This window comes from Monodelphis domestica, chromosome 4 (assembly GCF_027887165.1).
Source record: "Monodelphis domestica isolate mMonDom1 chromosome 4, mMonDom1.pri, whole genome shotgun sequence".
Taxonomy (NCBI): domain Eukaryota; kingdom Metazoa; phylum Chordata; class Mammalia; order Didelphimorphia; family Didelphidae; genus Monodelphis; species Monodelphis domestica.
The window spans coordinates 264,676,369-264,697,998 of NC_077230.1; the positions used below are offsets into that span (position 1 = coordinate 264,676,369).

The 21,630-nt window shown below is 38.8% G+C and overlaps 1 protein-coding gene across 11 annotated transcripts in view; it reads right to left on the reverse strand.

Moving 5' to 3' along the window:
• Positions 1–21,630, reverse strand: part of AMOTL1 (angiomotin like 1) — a 275,805-nt gene that overhangs the window by 97,559 nt on the left and 156,616 nt on the right. For all 11 annotated transcript variants that reach the window (XM_056794476.1, XM_016433903.2, XM_056794483.1 and 8 more), the window contains one exon: positions 19,695–20,616. In XM_056794476.1, coding sequence (XP_056650454.1) covers positions 19,695–20,616 — 922 coding nt within the window. The remainder of the gene's footprint in view (positions 1–19,694; positions 20,617–21,630) is intronic.

Below are 21,630 nucleotides of genomic sequence, written 5' to 3' on the forward strand. Positions count from 1 at the left end.
AAACCTTAGATTGTTGGGGTGGGTGTTCTCAATCATTTTTAAGAGTAAAAGGGGTTCTATGATCAAAAAGTAAGCTATCTGCTGGTTTAGGACCTAACAACAACATAATGAAGAGGGACTATAGCCCTGTGGGTAGAGAGGCCAACAGGATGGAAATTCAGAACACCTCACAAGTGGAAAGAAATTAGAAGATGTAAATTTGAAAAATGGCTCTTATACCTACTGGATAACCTTGATTAAAACCCTCATCCTCCTTGTGTCTCAGTTTTTTCATCTATAAAATAAAGTTCTTGAATAATGTGGTTTCTACAGTTTCTTCCAAATCTAGACCACTAGGTTTTATCCATACCCTGCTGCCTCCTCAAAGTAAAACTATAACTGCAGTTCCTGAATAATACATTTTTAGCCCCCTTTTACTTTTTTTTAAAAAAATAAGCCTTTTAAAAAAATTTAATAGAATTTTATTAAATTAAAAAAAAATTTTTTTAAATAAACCTTTACCTTCTCTCTTAGAATCAAAGTTGAGTATCAATTCCAAGGCAGAGAAGTGGTAAGGGCTAAGCAATGGAGGTTAAGTTACTTACCCAGGGACATACAGCTAGGAAGTATCTGAGGTCAGATTTGAAAGCAGGATCCCCCATCTCTGGGTCTGACTCTCTATCCATTGAATCACCTAACTGCTCCCTCTTACCATAAGACCGTAAGCTTCTTGAGGACAGGGACTATTTTCAGTCTTTCTTTGCATCTCCAGCATCTAGGATAGGGTCCAGACAAGAGCAAGTGCTTGATGATGTTTGTGGAGCCATACACGCATTAGAATGGGTCCTACTTTCAGAAAGCCAGCCCTTCAGAATTCTGCAACCCAGAATGATTGCCCACAAGACAAGACATCCTGCTGTTAACTGTTAAATTTCGATACCTGAAACTTGCTCTGCTTTTCCCATGTAACAGAGCCAATATCAGTATACCACTGGCCCTGAATATTTTCACGTTTATGGACTCAGCACTTGGGTGAATTAAGATCAAATCATTGTCCTCCTGTGTAGGGGAGGATAATCTTCCTGTTTGGAGCTGTTGTTCATTTAAATCTTTAGAGCTGGAATTGTGCTAGGTTCCCTGAGAAAGTAACCTGACCCTGACCCTGGCCTCCTGAACTTTTTCTGCAAGGTTGTTTTTTAGCAGAAACAGAGAGTTTCTCCTGGCGCAGGAGACAATTTTTAGCTGAAACTTACACTGACTCCTCAAGGCTAATGCTAGTATTCAAAGTAAGTGTTCAGTCAATCAATTAGCATTTCTTAAATACCTACTAGGTGTCAGCTACTGGACAACTAGACAACTCTTGGGATACAAAGAAAGCAAACTAACAACAAAAAACCCAGTCCATGCTCAGAGTAACTGAATGCAGATGCATGTATGCAGGTATTCTGTATATATGTATACATGAATACATATATACATACAGATGTGTGTATGCTGATATTTTGTTGTTGTTCAGTAGTGTCCGATTCTGTGACCTCATTTTCTTGGCAAAAATGTTGAAGTGGCTTCCCATCCTTCGATAGCTTATTTTACAAGTGAGGAAACTGAGTGAGGCAAATAGGGTTAAGTGATTCCCCCAGGATCACACAGTTAATAAGTGTCAAAGGCTGGATTTGAACTTACAAAGAAGAGTCTTCCTGACTCCAGACATGGAACTCCATCTACTGAACCCCATTATCTAGCTTAAAAGATTATAAACACTATTGTGGGCAAGAATGGTGTTTTACTTATCTTTGTATCTTCCCCAGTCTAACAAAGTAACACTTTAAGGAGCAGACACAGTAAAATGTTAGCATCAAATTAAACCATTTTCCCCAGCATTAATTAAATCATTCTCAGCTCACCTACTAACTTTGTAAACAGAACACATATGTTAAATCTAGTGATTTTTTTGGACTGGAAGTGTGAATTCATCAGTGTAGGAAGCTCCTGGCAAGGGAATTCCTCTTTCTAACAAGATCAGTGCCATCTCTACAACTCAGGGATTTAGAAAGTGAAAAAAAAGAGGCAGAGTAAAGATGGCCACTTAGACACAACAAAAGTCCAGACCTCTTTGAAAACCTTTCCACACCAATCAAAAACAAAGTGCTTTGAGGGGACAGAAAACCAAATCTAAGTACAAGACAGAGCTGGGGGCCCCTCCTGCTCCATTCAACTTAAAAGGTATTGCAAAAAAAAAAAAAGCCTTAGCCTTAATTCTCCTGTTTAAGGAAAAAGAAGAAAGGTCCCAGGATCCCTCCCCCACCTACTGTGCTGAATCTTCAGTGTTTGCTGAAATCTTGGGGCAAGGGCCAGAGGGAGTGTCTTGCTGGCACAGCTGTGCCAGGCTCAGGGCTCTGACCACAGTCAGCAGAGAGCCAGTTAGAGGAGAAGTCTGGAGAGGGCAGACTAGCTGAAGTCAAAACTCTCCATCTTGCTCCACCCCCTTTGCAGATAAGCTCTGCCCTAGCTTAATTTTATCAATAGGACAGATAAGAAGCCTTCAGAGGGCAGGGAAGCTCAATCTCCAACACCCCTCCCCACTGACTGCCCTGAGAGCCTTGCTGATTAAGTTCCAAGGGAGAAGGCTAAAACCACTACAGATAACAAGGCTGGAAGAACAGTTCCCTTCAGCATCCACACCTTCACCAACACCTTCAGTTTATGCTGCCAGCTGGGGAAGATCTGACCTCAGGGCTCATTAATACTCCATCAGCCTAATCTAGTCAATCAGCAGAGCAGAGAAGAAACCTCTTCAGGACAGAATGGCCCAAACCCACAGATCCAGCAAATAATCAGAGGAGCAAGATTACAGCCAATTGGGGGATGGGGGGGTGGAAGAAGGAAAAAATATGAGTAAAAAAATTACATTCAACAGCTTCTATCCAGGTAATGAACAAAGAGTAAATGGAACAGAGCAGGATCAAGGAACATCAAGCAAATATGCAGAAATTCCAACAAATTGGACACAGGCTTTGGAAGAACTCAAAACAAAATTAAAAAAAAAAAACAATTAAGATGATCCAACCATTCTGGAGGGCAATTTGGAACTATGCCCAAAGGGCGATAAAAGACTGTCTGCCCTTTGATCCAGCCATAGCACTGCTGGGTTTGTACCCCAAAGAGATAATAAGGAAAAAGACTTGTACAAGAATAGTCAAAGCTGCACTCTTTGTGGTGGCCAAAAATTGGAAAATGAGGGGATGCCCTTCAATTGGGGAATGGTTGAACAAATTGTGGTATACGTTGGTGATGGAATACTATTGTGCTAAAAGGAATAATAAAGTGGAGGAATTCCATGGAGTCTGGAACAACCTCCAGGAAGTGATGCAGAGCGAAAGGAGCAGAACCAGGAAATCATTATACACAGAGACTGATACACTGTGGTACAATCGAAGGTAATGGACTTCTCCATTAGGGTGAATGCAATGTCCCTGAACAATCTGCAGGCATCTAAAAAACACTCTCCACAAGCAGAGTTTATCCTGTGGGAGTAAAAACACTGAGGAAAAGCAACTCCTTGACTACAGGAGTGGAGGGGATATGACTGCGGAGAGACTCTAAATGAACACTCTAATGCAAATACCAACAACAAGGAAATGGGTTCGAATCAAGAATACATGTGATACCCAGTGGAATCATGTGTCGGCTATGGGAGAGGTGGTGGGAGGAGGGAGGGAAGAAAAGAAAATGATCTTTGTTTCCAATGAATAATGTTTGGAAATTACCAAATAAAATAATGTTTAAAAAAAAAACAATTAAGAGAGGCTGAAGACATTTGGGAAAAGAACTTATAAAAAGCAAAAGAAGTCCTCTGGAAATGGAGGCACATGAACTAACACCAGGAAATAGTGTCTTGAAAGCCAGAATTGACCAGCTTGAAAACAAGGCAAAGAAGGTAAAAGATTACCAGAAAGAAATCAGACCAGAAGGAGGACAACCAAAAAGTCAGGAACAAATTTCAGTCTTTAAAAATTAGAATCCAACAACTAGAAGCAAATGACTTCAAAAGGCATCAAGAATCTATAAAACAAAATCAAAACAATGAAAAAATTGGGGAAAATATGAAACATCTCATTGATAAAATGACAGATCTGGAAAATAGATCCAGGAGAGACACTACCGAAGATCATGACAAAAGGAAAATCCTGGACATCATGCTACAGGAAATTATCCAAGAAAACTACCCTGATATTCTCGAAAGAGGGAAAAGTGAAGATTGAAACAATCCACAGATCACCTCCTGCATTTAATTTCCAATTGACAATGCCCATATTCCTTTTATGACACAAATATGGCGCTGATTCCAAAGCCAGGCAAGCTAAAAACAGAGAAAGAAAACTACAGACCAATCTCCTTAATGAACATAGATGCAAACATCTTAAATAGAATGCTAACAAAAAGACTCCAGCAAGCTATCACAAGGATTATTCACTATGATCAGGTGGGATTTATAAGCAAGGATGGTTTAATATTAGGAAAACTATCCACATAATTGATCATATCAACAAACAAACAGACAAAAATCACATGATTATCTCAATAGATGCAGAAAAAGCCTTTGACAAAATGCAACACCCATTCCCATTAAAAACACTAAAAAGCATAGGAATAGAAGAGTCCTTCCTAAAAACAATAAACAGTATTTATCTAAAAGCATCAGCCAACATCATCTGCAATGGGAATAAACTAGATGCATTCCCAATAAGATCAGGAGTGAAACAAAGATGCCCGTTATCACCTTTATTATTTAACATTGTACTAGAAACACTAGCAGTAGCAATTAGAGAAGAAAAAGAAATTGAAGGTATTAAAATAGGCAATGAGGAGACCAAGCTATCACTTTTTGTAGATGATATGATGGTCTACTTAAAGAATCCTAGAGAATCAACTAAAAAGCTAGTGGAAATAATTAACAACTTTAGCAAAGTTGTAGGATAAAAAATAAACCCACATAAATCATCAGTATTTCTATATATTTCCAACCCAACTCAGCAACAAGAGTTAGAAAGAGAAATTCCATTTAAAATCACCCTAGACATTATAAAATATTTAGGAATCTATTAACCAAGACAAAGAGTTATATGAACAGACTACAAAACACTTTCCACACAATTAAAATGATCTAAATAATTGGAAAAATGTTAATTGCTTATAGGTAGAATAAGCTAATATAGTAAAAATGGCAATCCTACCCAAATTAATTTACTTATTTCATGCCATACCTATCAAACTATCAAAAAACTTTTTTATTGAATTAGAAAAAATTATAACAAAGTTCATCTTGAGGAACAAAATATCAAAAGCATCAAGGGAACTAATGAAAAAAAATGTGAAGAATGGGGGCCTAGCAGTACCAGATCTTAAACTGTACTATAAAGCAGTGGTCATCAAAACAATATGGTGCTGACTAAGAGACAGAAGTGAAGATCAGTGGAATAGACTAGGGGTAAATTGCCTCAGCAAGATAGTGTACAATAAACCCAAAGATCCCACTATTTGTCAAAAACTGCTGGGAAAATTGGAAAACAGTATGGGAGAGATTAGGTTTAGATCTCACACCCTACACCAAGATAAATTCAGAATGGGTGAATGACTTGAATATAAAGACGGAAACTATAAGCAAATTAGGTGAACATAGAATAATATACCTGACAGATCTATTGGAAAGGAAAGATTTTAAGACCAAGCAAGAGATGGAGAATATTACAAGATATAAAATGAATAATTTTGATCACATTAAATTAAAAAGGGTTTGTACAAACAAAACCAATGCAACCAAAATTAGAAGGGAAGCAACAAATTGGGGGGGGGGGGAATCTTTATAAGAAAAATCTCTGGCAAAGGTCTAATTTCTCAAATTTATAAGGAACTAAATCAATTGTACAAAAAAAAATCAAGACATTTTCCCAATTTATAAATGAACAAGGAACATGAATAGGTATTTTTCAGTTAAAGAAATCAAAACTTTCAGTAAGCACATGAAAAAGTGTTCTAAAACTCTCATAATTAGAGAAATGCAAATCAGAACAACTCTGAGGTACCACCTCCCACCTAGCAGATTTGCTGATACAACAGCAAAGGAAAGTAAAGAATGATGGAAGGGATGTGGCAAAATTGGTATATTAATACATTTCTAGTGGACTTGTGAATTGATCCAACCATTCTGGAAGACAATTTGGAACTATGCCCAAAGGACTTTTAAAAGATTGCCTGCCCTTTGATCCAGTCATACCACTGCTGTGTTTGTGCCCCAAAGAAATAATAGGGGAAAATATGTGTACAAAAGTATTTATAGCCGTGCTCTTTGTGGTGGCCAAAAATTGGAAAATGAGGGGATGCTCTTCGATTAGGGAATGACCAAACAAATTGTGGCACCTGTTGGTGATGAAATACTATTGTGCTCAAAGGAATAATAAAAAGGAGGAATTCCATTTGAACTGGAACAACCTCCAGGAATTGATGCAGAGTGAAAGGAGCAGAACCAGGAGAACATTGTACACAGAGACTGATACACTGTGGCACAATCGAATGTAATGGACTTCTCTACTAGCAGCAATGCAATGATCCAGGACAATTCTGAGAGACTTATGAAAAAGAATGCTATCCACATCCAGAGAAAGAACTATGGGAGTAGAAACACAGAAGAAAAACAATTGATTGATCACATGGTTTGATGGGGATACAATTGAGGATGTAGACTCTAAACAATCACTCTATTGCAAATATTAATAATATGGAAATAGATCTTGATCAATGATACATGTAAAACCCAGTGGCATTGCTCATTGGCTATGGGAGGGGGGTGGGAGGAGGGGAGGGAAAGAGCATGAATCATGTAATCATGGGAAAAATATTATAAATTAATTAATTAAGCCTAATTATAATAAATTTTAAAAAAGAAAGTTAAAAGGATCCAGTGTATGCCAGAGGTGGGATGTGGGTCCATATATTTCTGACTCCAAGATGTCACAGGATAATTTTCCTGGTTTGACTCTGTTGCTACCATTTCCTTTAAGACAGCAAGTGTCATATCTAGCTAGAACTTTTGTTGTTCAGTTGTTTCATTTGTATCTGACTCTTTGTTATCCTATTTGAGGTTTTCCTATCAAAAATGCTGAAGTGGTTTGCCATTTCCTTCTCCAGGTCCAGCTCCAGATAAGGAACCTGAGGCAAACAAGGTTAAGTGTCTTGGCCAGGGTCATAGAACTAGTATCTGAGGCCAGATTTGAACTCAGGAAGACTCATCTTCCTGACTCCAGATTCAGCACTCTATCCACTTCACCATAGAAGTTAGCTAACATCAAAGTTTAGCTTAAGGTATTAATGGGTTACCTCTATTTCCTTAAGATGAATAACTTTCATTAATTAAATGGAGTTTTGGTACTAAAAGTTAGTTTGCAAATTCTAGCTATATCACTAGAGTTAACTGTCTAATTTATTATTTTATCTGTTATAGAACTTCCCCTTCTGCTATCTATTCTTTGGTGTATAAATCATTCTATTCCTCATCTGCCCTCTGCAAAATTTTGTCAAATAGGTCTCACCTATGTAACTAAAACCTATATAAGGTTGCTGAGATGGCTGCTCAAGTCCCACTGGTTTTTGTATATCATGGGTCTATGCTGAGCATATGAAAAGAGAGTTATTAAAATGTCTCTGCATATTAATAAATTGCTTGGCTGGTGTCCTTCATACTGGAAGAGGACCAAAATGACATCATTGATGTCTTTTGATTTAAGTGAGGCAGAATTGCACAAAGTCATCAGCCCCACTCTCTCTTCCTGAGTCATTGCAATTCAGTGCCCAAACAAAAATAAAAGCATTTGGTAAAGTCTCAGTTTGCAAGGAACAACCTTGGCTTCTTTAAAGTCTAACCAAGTTCTAAACCCTCCACTGCACTCATTTCCACCGCCTTCATGGCCATTGGAAAAAAATTAATCACATCCTCTGGGGGGAGTCTTCACATGGATGGAGTGGACATCCCTCAACTCACCAATGGGTTTGAGGCCTCTCAGTTACTTACCCTTGACCTGGTTTAGCTCATCTGCCCATTAGCAGAGTGTGGCTACTGGGCATGCTACAACTTCTTGAAGCCACAGGTGAGAGCTGAATGACAGGTGGATACCAAAGGAAGAAAACATCCCTAAAAGTCAGCAAAAAAGTCAGGGAAAAGGTAATGCTACCCACCTCCAGAGAAAGAACTACTGTAGTCTTCTTTCATATCAATGTATTTATGGTTTTATTTGGGTGTTTTTGGTTATTTATGAATGTGCTCTTACAACAATGACCAATATGGAAGTGTGTTTTACATGACAAAAAAATTTTTTTTTAATTCAGGGAAGACTAATATCTCTAGTCAACAGATATAATTGGCAGCAGAATTTATCAGTGAATTCTTGGATAGTTTTTGTCAGAGATCAACTCTCAATTCACTATCCCTCTTGTGAAATTGGAAATGTTACCCTAAAAACTACATTTCCCAGAAGCCCACTGACTTCATGTCATTACATACTTCCTGTAGACAGGGGATATTAGGCAATGGGACTGCTGGTTCTGGGCCTCTTTACTTCCTGTCAGTGACTATGGTGCTAAGAGGGGATTTTGAATAGGCTGATTAGCCATGGCCACATTTTTGTTGTTGTTGTTGTTACCTTTTTATTCCTTTACTTCTAATGATCATTAATAAATCTCCTAAATATAATATTGTTATTATTTGAGATTAATTTTATTTTTATACTCTATCCTCTAGAGGCATGTATCCAAGAATGTGTGCATGGTGTTTATTAATGCATGGACAATAATTGCACCAATTGAGGAGGCATGAGTGGGTTGCTATTCGTACCACATTGATGAGCTCACAGATTCATTGCAGTTTTAAGTATTTTTAAAATTATACCTTTATGGAAGTTGTCAGGTTTCTACACACCATATGGACAGATGTGAGCCCACTCAGAATCTTTTGGCAAATATACAATATTTCTTTCACTACATGGACTGTTGGCAGTCAGGAGTCATGACTATTTAATTAATGAACCTCCCTTGATATCATATATTACTGGACTGTTTCTCTCTCTCTCTCTCTCTCTCTCTCTCTCTCTCTCTCTCTCTCTCTCTCTCACACACACATACATTCACATCTCCATATCCCCATACCTGCCAGTTGAAAAGTTTTCAGTGAATTTCAACTAATTTTACCACTAGTCTATACAAAACAGAAAGGTAAAGTTTCTGGAGAGAAAAAAAAAAAAGAGTGCTTTTATTTGTCTAGGGTCATTCAGCTAGGAAAAGTCCAAAGATAGATTTGAACCCAGGTCTTCCCAACTCCAGCGTTCTATCTGCTGCACCACCTAGCTGCTCCTTTGAGTGCTTTCTAAAGTCAAAATAAAATTATTTTTTTTAAATTAGCCCTGCATACACTTCTGTAAAATCCAGCTGAAAGCTGACCATACTTATTAGCAATAATTATTAACTTAATCAACTTTATTCAATTCTATACATATGGCGACATCTGCCCAAACCCAGCCCACCTTAGCATATAACACTTTGCAGAGGCTAAAGCACCCTATGTACACAGCCAAGAGCAGTGCCATCTGTGCCCCAGAGTCCCCAATCCCCCGGTGGTGGCTGTGAGAGGCAGGTAAAGGTCTGTCCTTGGGTAAAAAAAAAAAAAAAGAAATGGATGTTGGGACAGCTTGAGCTAGAGAAGAACCTTTCCTGTGATAAGAAAGTTGAAGAGGCACCCACTCCAAAAAAGAAAGCTCAAGACACTTTGCTACCAAGGCTAGCTCAGTAGTGAATAAGCTGAACATTTTTATTTTGTGTTCTTCATGGTGTATGTATCCAAAATCCAAACCAACCTCCTGCCTTTATGAAAAAGAACTAAAATAAAAGCCAAAATCATCTTCCCCATTTAGGAGCAAGGAGCCCAGCAAAATCCCCTTTGGCTGGCTGAGCATCCACTTGATAAAAGGATTGAAGAAGACATGGAGGCTCAGAAGGAAGGTAGGGGAAAGCTGTTTCATGCAAATGATATTTGTAGACATATGAAGCCTCTATTCATGAGGTCTTCTTGACTAGAGGGGATTTTCTTTGGCCATAATTTTCTTGTAATTTTTTTTTTCTTTTACTGCAACCACCCACCACCACCACAACTACTCTGGGCAAAAAACTGAGTGTTTTTCCTGCAAAATAAGTGACTAATTCTTAATAATGCCATTCACTTATGCAATAAGAAGTATTAAATACCAACTATATGCAATGCAATGAGTGAAGGATGGGGGAGGGTCACATAAAGATAAAGAAGCCACAGTCCTTGCTTTGTAAATGCTTACTATCTTAAAAAAAGAAAGCTTCTGCATCATTATTGACCTCATCTATACTGAAGGATCTGTGATCCTGACATTGTGAGCGTGCAGCTCACACCTCTTCACGACCATGAAAACAGGCATTCTTGCAGCACAGAGTTATTGTGGTAAAACAAAAACAAAATATCAGAAACCAAAAGACTGATCACCCCATCACCCATCTAATAATGAGCACCTCTGAACTTGACTGTGCCGGTCCTCAGGAAATAGACATGCAGTTCATTGGCCATATAGCTTCATAGGACCTGTCAGAACTTGTACTGCAATGGAATGAGTGGCCTTGGGTCATCTCCAAGCTAAAATGAGGCGATGAAGTGTAAATGGTACTACTGGCTGAGTCATAATAATAACTGACATGTATCAATTGTAGCATTTTAGGGCTTACAAAGGGCTTACAAAGGGAAATGAGAAATTATCTCATTTCATTCTCTCAAGTCCTTTAGGAAGGCAAGTACTATTATTCCCATTTGACAGATAAGGAAACTGAGTCTCAAAGAGGTAAAGATGACTTGTCCATAGTCGTACATAGGTAAAAGTGTAAGCTGAGCCTCAAACCCAGGAGTTATGACTAAATCCAGCATGTTTCTCACTATACAATAAATGCCCAAGTAGCAGGGAAAACAATCCAAGGATCTGGGGATGTAATAACAATAATAATTAACAATTATAATAATAATAATAGATGAAATGTATATAGTATTTACTATGTGCCAGGCCTTGTGCTAAGTATGTTAAATAATAATAGCTAACATATAATGCTTACTATGTGCCAGGCACTGTGTTAAATGTTTTATAATTAATATGATTGACAAAAATCCCATTTTACAGGTGAAGAAACTGAAGCAAACATGGGTTAATTGACTCCACCCAGGGTCACACAGCTAGTACCTAAAACTGAATTTGAATTCAGGTCTTCCTGGCACTCTATTCCACTGCATCACCTAGATGATCCAATCAGAATTTGATTGATTTGGGACTATTAAAAAAATTCATATTTAGACTAGATGGCAACTTCCAAACTATTCCCATTGAAACAATCGGTAACAAGTCAGCAGACTAATAGAAACATATTGGAGCCACCTGTCTACAAATCAGTATAGACAGCAAGTAAATAAAATAGAAACACTCCTGCTAGAGCACAGATAACTCATATGTCAAAGAATGCTTCATTTAGGATACTTTTCAATGATCCATAGCATCATTCCATCTAAAAGTTATCTAGCCCTCCCTTAATTCATCATCCATGTCCACTTTCTCACTAAGGAGGAGTAGAAAGAGCACCTGACTGGCTGTCTTAACTTCACCATTTTCTGGCTTTGTGATCTTGGGAAAGTCACTTAAATTCTCTGGGCCTCAGTTTCTTCATGTGGGAAATAAGGGGTGTGATCCAGATTGGTTCTCAGATCCCTTCCAGATACAGAGCTATTATCCTATGAAATGATCTCACAGAACCCTTCTAATTAATATGTTTTTGTTCCATAATTCAGGCTGAAAGAGATATAAGGGAGAGTGAGGGACTGATAAATGGAATATCCTAAGACTTTCTCCATGATCTACCAGAAATCTTTCCTTATCCTCTTAATTTCTAGTGCCTTCCCTCCACCAATTAGCACCAATTATCCTGAATCTATTTTGTTTATAAATAGTTGTTGTGAATCTTAAAATTTCTCAGACTTGTGAATGTTAAAGATTCTCAGACTCTACCTTAGAACATTGATTAGGACCATTACCCGTGTTAAACAATGAAGGTACTTGATCAGGAATGTGAGAACTCTAACCTTACTCCACCCATACTTAAGCATACTTTAGGGGAAGATAAAGTTGTAAACTCCTTACTGAACAATGAAAAGTACTTAACTCATACTTATAGTGAGGCAAAAGCCCTTAAGCTAGGTCTATTTTTAGATCTAATACAAAAGGGTGCTAAGTACCTATGAAGGTCAAATTAATCACTAAAAGGTCAGGCAACTTGCAAACTTGCAAGGGGCAAAGAGGTGTGAACTTACTCAGAAGTTTTAGTCTACCCAGAGAAGTTGAGAACTAAAGAAGATGTGAATTAAGAATGGTCAGTCCTGTGAAAACATCTACTGTAATTGGTAGATGTGAGAACTTATGTGAGGTGACATAGGAGAAAATTCTCTTTAAAAGGAGGTCAGAAAGGCCTCTGAAGGAAGTTCAACTTGCCAAAGCTGAATTGGAGGGCTCTATGGCTGAACTTAGTTGAGTTGAGGAGCTGAACTGGTGGGTGTCTCTGAACACTAGAATCTTGCTTGGGACAAATCTTGTGGTGAGTGGATTAAAGACTGACTGATCTCTCTCTTAAGGCTTAAGCCTAGGCTGGCCTAGCCCTTTTCTCATGATTTCCTCTTACTCTCTCTCTCTCCCTTTCATTAATTCCTTCATTTGTATTAATTAAAATCTGTATAAAACCCAGCTGACTTGGGTATATTTAATATTTGGGAATTTTCCCATGGTGACCACTATATTTTTTATTTGAAACCATATTTTCGTGGTCACAGTTTAAGGCAACCACTCTTTTAACTGTAACCTTGTTTGCATACTGTCCCCTTTATTTCTAGACTGGTCTTCTTGAAAGTAGGCACTGTTTTGTCTTTGTTTCTCCAACATTTACCATGATGTTTAGAATAGTGAGGCACTCATGCTCTTCGACTTGATTCAACTTTCCCTAAAATTTCTTGCCATCTTCATTTGCTTAGTATGTCTGGTAGATCTTTCCAACACCATCAAAAACTATTACTGTAGCATGGCCTCTCAGAATCAAAGGCCATGTTTGCTAAAGGAAGGAAGGAAGGAAGGAAGGAAGGAAGGAAGGAAGGAAGGAAGGAAGGAAGGAAGGAAGGAAGGAAGGAAGGAAGGAAGGAAGGAAGGAAGGAAGGAAGGAAGGAAGGAAGGAAGGAAGGAAGGAAGGAAGGAAAGAAGGAAAAAAGGAAGGAAGGAAGGAAGGAAGGAAGGAAGGAAGGAAGGAAGGAAGGAAGGAACGAAGGAAGGAAGGAAGGAAGGAAGGAAGGAAAGAAGGAAGGAAGGAAGGAAGGAAGGAAGGAGGAGGGGAGGGAGATCCTAGTAATGAATATGTCAGGATTCTTTCAAAAGACCTCAACCAAACCTCTCAAGGAGTTACAACAGCATCTTCATTTTCCGGTAGAACATGTAGTGGGTGGGTAGGTGGATTTATAAACCATGGCCAGGAGCAGAATGCATACGCATTAGCTCTTTTTATTCAATTAAAGACTACAAGGACTCTCTAGGGAAGAAGCAGTGAGAGTTCAATTACTTGACTCATTTAAAATGACACTGGACAAGACTATTTAAACATTAACTACATCCATGCAGGAAGCAGAGAAATGAACTAGATGATCTCACTCCAATGTCTCCATTTATAGAGCCTAGCAGAGTTTAACATCTATTTACTCAACAGCCTATGGAGAGTTACTAAGCCTTTACTATTAATGATAAACTATTCAGTAACTAAACCTTGAAGCCCTGAAGATACACTGGTGGAATTCAAAGGAGACATCCTTAACTCTATGATCAAAGGCAGCTCCCTAGTCCATCAAACACAGCTGGTTTTGGACCAATCCAACTTGAATTCCTGCTAAGTTAACTGAGTCTGAAACAGGGTCTACGTGGATGCGACTTTGTTTATATAGTCAGCAAAGGTCTGCCTGGCTGGAGTCATTCTGGCTGGCCATAGGAAGCCTTACAAAGAAGTCTTTGAGCTTTGGAGCCCCTTACCTCAATAGCCTGTCTGTAATATCAAAGGGGTTTGGCTCTGTCTTGTCAACCTAACTGCCAAGCTTGGCAATCAAGCTACAGACTAATCCAAACTCTTCACACATTTAAATTTTTTAAGTCATAACTTTCCCACAAATAACTTTCCAATAAATCACTTGATAGGCATTGGAATGCTTCTCCCCTCTCTTTATTTTTCCAGATCTTTATATATTCCCTTTTCTACTCCCTTTCTTTCCTCCTCAGTTTACTCAAAAAGAGATGAACTATGATCTAATAATAAGCAAAACTTTCAGCTTTCTATTTTCTCTACACTGATGCCCTCTTTTTGGGGGGAGGGGATGTTAGATCTATGATTTCTATGGTACAGGAAACTCATAGGGTGTAAACACTTTATTAGTTCAAATCAGCAACTATACAGCAATGGAATTTTAAGACTTTTCCTTGGGCAGAAAAGTTTAAGGGCTTGCCCATAACCACATAGCTAGATAGGTGTCATGGTGGTTGAGCTCAAGTCTTCTTTGATTCTGTGCATCTGTAATCTGTTCCAAGGCAAGCTCTCTACCTGCTTCACAATGGTACTTCTCATCTTTTCCCCTTACTGAATTCAAAATAGCAAAGTTGAGTTAGAGGAAGCATTTTTCAATCATCTTCAAAGAGAAAGATTTAATTCAACCACATCATAGTCACACTGTTAAGCACCTAAGGCTAAATTGAATTGAATAATTAAGGAAAATGCAAAGCATCACTGACCAACCATGACACTGTGCTAAGCTGAACTGCATGGTTTCTTATAATACAACTTAAGTAATTTAATGAAGACCCAAGGACTTGAGAGAGGAAGATCTTCACTTATTTTTTGAAAATGCCATCCAACAGGTTAACCATTGAACTCAATCTTCCCTTTTAATTTAAAGGAGTCACACTAGGGAAGGAAAAAACTTTTTTGACACCTTTAGTATTGTCCAACAGATCTTTTTTGCTCCCGTTTCCAGGGAGAATTAATCCCTTTATTGGTGGCAGGTAGTTTATCCATGTTGCTTCCTCATCCACATTATAAAACTCCATAGAAAAGCATCTGATGCCCCTATCTTAAAAGCAGATCATAGTTTTCAAACTGGAAGGTAGCGTAGAGATAATATCATCTAGTCCAAACTCTTCACTTTTCAGATGAGGAAACCAAGGTGAAGTGACTTGCCTAAAGTCATAAGAGCAAAGATAGGATACAAACCCAGATCCTCTGGCCCTCCCCAATGTTCTTTCCACTGTACCACAGAGAAGAATTACCACTTTAAAGAACTCAATAACTTCAGAGATGTTCACTTGAGTTTACAAGGTTATGATAAGTATGGGCAACAGGATTACACATAGACTCCATGGAAGAAAGGAGAGAATTTTGGGTTTCGTAAACCCAATTTCACCACCACAAGGGATAGAATCAAGCTTCTTTAGTTCAGAAAGCAAATAGATAGACAAAATACTAGAGTCAGCTAGATAGCTGCAATGGATAAAGCATTGGGCCTGAAGACAGGATAAAACTGTGTTCAAATCCAGCCTCACACACTTACTAATTAGGTGACCTTGACCAAGTCACTTAATCTCTGTTTCTCTCAGTTTTCTCAACTGTAAAATGTTGGTAATAACATTTATTTACCAATATTGCTATGAAGATTAAATAATATTTATAAAGTACCTCATATAAATGTTAGTCGTAAATATAAAATTGGTTAATGAATATTATAATTTTAATTTCATATGCATATATTATATTATAAATACATTATAAATATTTTGCCTGCAAAAATTTTATGTTTATAAATTTTATTTATACACACACACATACATACATATATATGTGTATATATATATATATATATATATATATATATGTAATATGGGTATGTGAATATTTGCCTAATGATTCTGTCTGATTCCAGGAGAAGAGAATACAAAAAGAGCCATTGCACAGTGCCAAAGAAGCACAAAGATACTTGCATAGTGCCAATCGAGCACAAGATCAAAAGGGACCAAACCAATCCAGTAGGATTGAAGGACTTCTAAGCCAATACGAAAGGAATTGTACCTAGTGTGAGATTCGAGGTTGCAGCCCTTGACATATTTTAAGACACAGGACACCTTATAGCCACATTCTTTGTGAAATACTCACAGACAAGTACTGAAGTTTGGTTATCATTCTGGCTCCCCCTATCCCTGAGAGTGAAGGTAAAATCAGACCAGGAAATGACACTTCCCTATACACAAAAATCTAGGCCTTTTTTCTTTCTTATAGTATGGCAACTTCCTGTAGTCCTGGCTGTAGATGGGTAAGTGAAATATTACTGCATTTTGTCCTACAGGCTTGTGGGACAGAAATCACTTTAATTGGGCCCTGATTCAAGGGCCTGTTATAGGTATATTTTTTCTTTACTTAAAATTTTTACACATAAGACTTTGATAGTCTATATTTCATCTAGAAGTTATCTTTTCTCCTTAATTTGGATTTTTTTTTATATTTTTGATTTCTCTTGCTAATTGATTCATATACCTCATAACTCAGCCATGCATCCCTAAGTGATCCCTGTGTTTTTCAACATCTTCAGGGGGGAATTTATTATTATTCTAAAATGCAAAGTTTAAATTCTTTTTGAGAGTAATTTTAGGTTAAGAAACATGCTACCTCTCTGAATCCGGAAAGTGAACTGTTTGGAGAAGGCATCATGAAGATGCCTCCATAGACCACACACTGCACCAGAAGATCCAGAGTGAACTTTGTGGTGATCTGAAATGTATGGGGTTGAATGCATTTATTTTGTATGTATACTCTTATGCTGAAGGGGGCTACCCCCTAACTGGCTTTTGTCAATGTACCTAGCGATCATTGGTTTTGTTCTCTTTTCCTCTTATCCTCAAATTATTGTAATTTAAAATGCATAATTGAAAATCTGTTATCCTGAAAAAGAACTACATTTCCCAGGAGCACAGGGCCTGGAGTCAGAAAAATATAAGTTCAAATCTAGCCTCAGACACTTACTGTCTTTCCTTGGGCAAGTCACTTAACCTCCATCTGCCTCAGTTTCCTCAGCTATAAAATGAGGATAATAATAGCACCTACTTCGGGGATTGTTATGAGGATCAAATGAGATTAATAAGTATAAAGTACTTAGTATATAGTGCCTGACATATGGCAAGCACAATATAAATGTTAGCTATTATTATTTTTTACTGAAATCATTCTTTTAATGCTTCAATTTTGTCCTCTGAAAACTCATTTTGAGGCAAAAATAATAAGAGATGACATTTACAAAGAACTTTACAACAGTCCTGTAATCTAAGTATTTTATGTATTATCACAGCCAAATCCTGAGGCTCAGAGTGGTTATGTGACATACCCACAGTAACATGGCTAGCAAGCATGAGGGAAAAGATTAGATTCGGGAGGATGCTGTCAAATCCAATACTGTACCATGATGCTCCCAGTCTAATACAACTAATTAATCAAGGTTTAAATCAAGTTTCCATTTGCACATGGATCTTTCTCAACATTGTTTAACAAAGTAGATCAAAACAACATTTCCCCCTCATCCTCACACGACACATATGGAGGACTGTATTCTTCTTCCCATATACTCTATTAACTAGGCATAGCTATATATCAATCCAAAAAATTTTCCAACTGATCTTTTAGACCTTCTGAAAAGTCCATTTCTGTATGAGTCAGGCAGCATTTACCTTATTGGTTAGTCTGAGACAATTTAGTTTATGATTATTATTTTCATGGAACATATCTCTTGTATCTCAGCAAGATGAGACTTCAGTAATGAAAAGTACAATCTCACTCTCTTTAATTCTAAGGAGGCTTCCTAAGGGAACATCTGGGCATCTTCTTTTGTGGCTGGGACACCTGAGAAACTTGGGAAATCAAAGGCTTCTGCCTTTACAGACTAGACTGTGAGACCTAAAAGGGGGCTGCCAGGAAATGGGATGAATCAAGACAGGGAATCAAGAAGTTTACCATCAGTTGCATGACCTTGGACTAATCACCTAACTTTCTTGGCCTTTCCTATATCTACAAAAGGACAGATAAGTTAAAGATTATTTGTATTGTCTTTTGTAGTGAACCAATCAACAAAAACTGATTAAATGCCCACTACATGTTAGGAACCAAGCTAAGCCCTGTGGGCACAAAGACAAAAATGAAATGATCTCTCTGCCTTTCAGAAGTTTACATTCTATTGGAGAAGAAAACAAGCCCACAAATAAGTGTATAAAAATATTCACAGTAAATGGGGGCAGTGGGAAGGGCACTAACACCTGGTAGGAAAGCTATAGCTTAAAGCTTCAAGATAGAAGAAGCATTACTATGGGAGTCAAGAGCTCTGAACAACAGAATGTATCTATCCCTATGATCATAGATTAAAAGCAAGAAGGATGCATGGAATCTAACGCTTTTGTTTTTGAGATGAGGAAACTGAGGCAGAGATTGTGTGGCTTGCCCAAAATCCTACAGCTAGTAAGTATCTAAGGCAAGATTGTGAATGCAGATCTTCCTGAACCCAAGTCATGTGTCCTATCCTCTGCCATAAGTCTTCCCCTAACTATTTAGCTGTGTAATCTTAGGGAAGTCAATTAGTTTCTCTGAGTATCCATTACCTCAGTAAAATGAGGGAAGGAATTGAATGATGTATAGGGTCTTTCTTAGCACTAATTTTCTTGTATTCTGTGATCCCTCCAAGGAACTCTCTTTATCCTTTCCTTTAAAATTAAAGAACAACAATGGAAAAAGTATTGATTTTGGAGTGAGGGAATGTGAGTCTAAATCCTATCTTTGATGCTTACATACTACCTATGTCTTAATACAAATAAGTCCTTTAAACTTTCTGGTACTCAGTTTCCTCATCTGTAACATGAAGAAGTTGGACTTGATGGTCCTTGTCTTTTTTTATGACCCTATGAGCCCTGACACCATAACTTGCCCCAATAATCCATTCCAGCAGGTTTGGTCTATTTGAGCTATTGAGAAAAAAGTTTTGCTTTGTCAGACAATCAGAGCTCCCAGAGGTAGCAAAATTACTACTGCTCCCTCTTTATCTCTCTCTTTTTTTTAAACCTTTACCTTCCATCCTAGAATCAAACTGTGTATTGATTCCAAGGCAGAAGAGTGATAAGGGCTGGGCAATCGGGGTCAAGTGACTTGTCCAGAGTCACATAGAGAGGAAATATCTGAGGCTAGATTTGAACCTAGGACCTTCTGTCTCTAGATCTGGCTCTCCATCCACTAAGGCACCTACTTGCCCCCTTTTTGACCACTTAAAATGTAAAAAGTGGAAGCTACTACCATGCCCACTGTATAATCACACACTATCCTGTCAGATAGCTCTCCACTGCATACTACAGTGGAAAGCATATTGAAGTTAGAGTTTAGAAAACCTAGATTTACATCCTGGGCTTGGACTCCTTATCTATTAAAAAAAATAATACACAAGTTGATTTCAATTGCCTCTAAGATCCTACAAACTAAAAACATTTACTGAAAATCGCGGACAATAGTAACATAATCACCTTGTCACCCCATACTCTGGGGGTGGCTGATACCTCACGACAGCAACTTCTGTTCTTGCTGGCTGAGGAGGTGGGTAAGGTTTGACCATCTCATGGATCATCCCAGGATGCTGATCATTGTAAAAGAGTCCATGTTCCTGGGTCTTGCTGACTGGGGACATCATTGGCTTAGCCTTGAAGGGATATTCAGGTGGAGGGCCTCGTGGGTCCATCACTTTGCCTGCAGGCTGGGCTGGAGGCGGTCCCCCACCAGCCTTAAACCCTTTACCATTCCCTGAGTTCGGGAGGTGCTGCTTAGCCCCGTTCCTCTCCAGTGACAGCTGCATGATCCTCTCGCTGAGAGAACGGACATGGCCCTGCTTGAGTTCCTTGAGGGCATCGTCCTTATGGGCCTGGCCACTATTGGCCCGATTCACCGTGGGCCTCCCTTCAGTCCGGGACTTCTGACTAGTGGTACTGGGCACATAGTAACCGTGAGCGACAGCCCCTTGCTGCTGCTGCTGCTGCTGCCCCCTGAAGAACTGGGACTGGGCCTTCGCCTCCTCATAAGTTGGCAGTTCCTCATTGTTCTGCTGAGGCTGAGCGGACCGGACCTGTTTCTCCATAACAGTATTGTCCACCTGATGTTCTTGCCCCTGAGGTTCCTGCCGTGCTGACTGGTGGACCATTTGTGGGTCTTCTTGAGTGAGGTTTTCCGTGGAAGAAAGGGTGCTTGTCGTACTGTTGGACGGTCCCGCACTCCCGGTGGCCTGGTGCTGAATGGCCAGCAGATTCATGTTCTCAGTCGGGGTGCCATACCTAAGTTGTTCCTGGATCAACCTCTGTAATACTGTGCCAGCTGCCCCATCCTCTGAACCTCTCATTTCCACCTCTGAGATCCTCAGGAAAGTTGGGGAGTAGAAGTTGCAAAAAGGGTCCTCAACTGGAGAAAACAAATAAGGGGAAAAAGTCAGGCTTTTGTAGAAAAGGGTGGATGCTAGTATGTATTTTTCACCCAGAGGGTGATGTTTGAGCTGTACCATCCACAACCTTCAATTACCTAGAACGTAGCAGCAAACTTTGGCGTAATGAAAAAGGCTGTTGCACATTCATGTGAATTCCTCCATAACAGAGTTGGCCAGTCAGGTTCACACTTACATAAAATTAAGATTATTGATTTAGTAAGCTACATTCTTGGGTTTTAGTGGACCACCTTCAATTCTGTCCCCATTTTCAGCAGACAGCAGATGAGGAACTGGATAAAAATGTCCAGTAACAGCATTGTCAAATCAAGTTCATTTAAGTCAACCTATGGCATGCCAGGCAGCCTGGTAAGAGCTAGGGATACAAATACAGGGACAAGGGCAGGGAAATATCCCCAAATATGCAAATGTACAAATAAGATATGTAGAGAGAAATGGGAGATAATCTTGGGGGGAAGGCACTAGCATTAGGCAGGGTCAGGAAAGGTTTCTAGCAAAAGGTAGGAGTTTAGCTAAGATTTGCAGGAAATTGGAAAATTCAGGAAGTGGAGAAAAGAAAGAAGAGAATTCTGGGCTTCAATGACAGCCAGTGAAAATGCTCAGTTAGGAGGGCTTGCTTGTATAAGAAACAGCAAGGAAGCCATGTCACTGCAAAGCAAAGGTTCTTAACCTTGGGGTTCTGAACTTTTAAAAAATAATAATTTCGCCACCGGTTTTTCAATAAAATTGACTTCCTCTAAAGTCATATGAATTGTGTTTTATGCATTTAAAAACCTAATTCTGAGATGAGCTGGGCAGGCTTCACCAGACCTCCAAAGAGGTCCGTGCCATTATAAAGGGTAAGAATCCATGGCATAGAGAAATGACAGCTAAAAAGTTAGTGGAGAGGGGCAGCTAGGTAGTACAGTGGGTTAAACTCCAGGCGTGCAATCAGGAGAACCTAAGTTCAAATCTGACCTCAGATACTTCCTAGC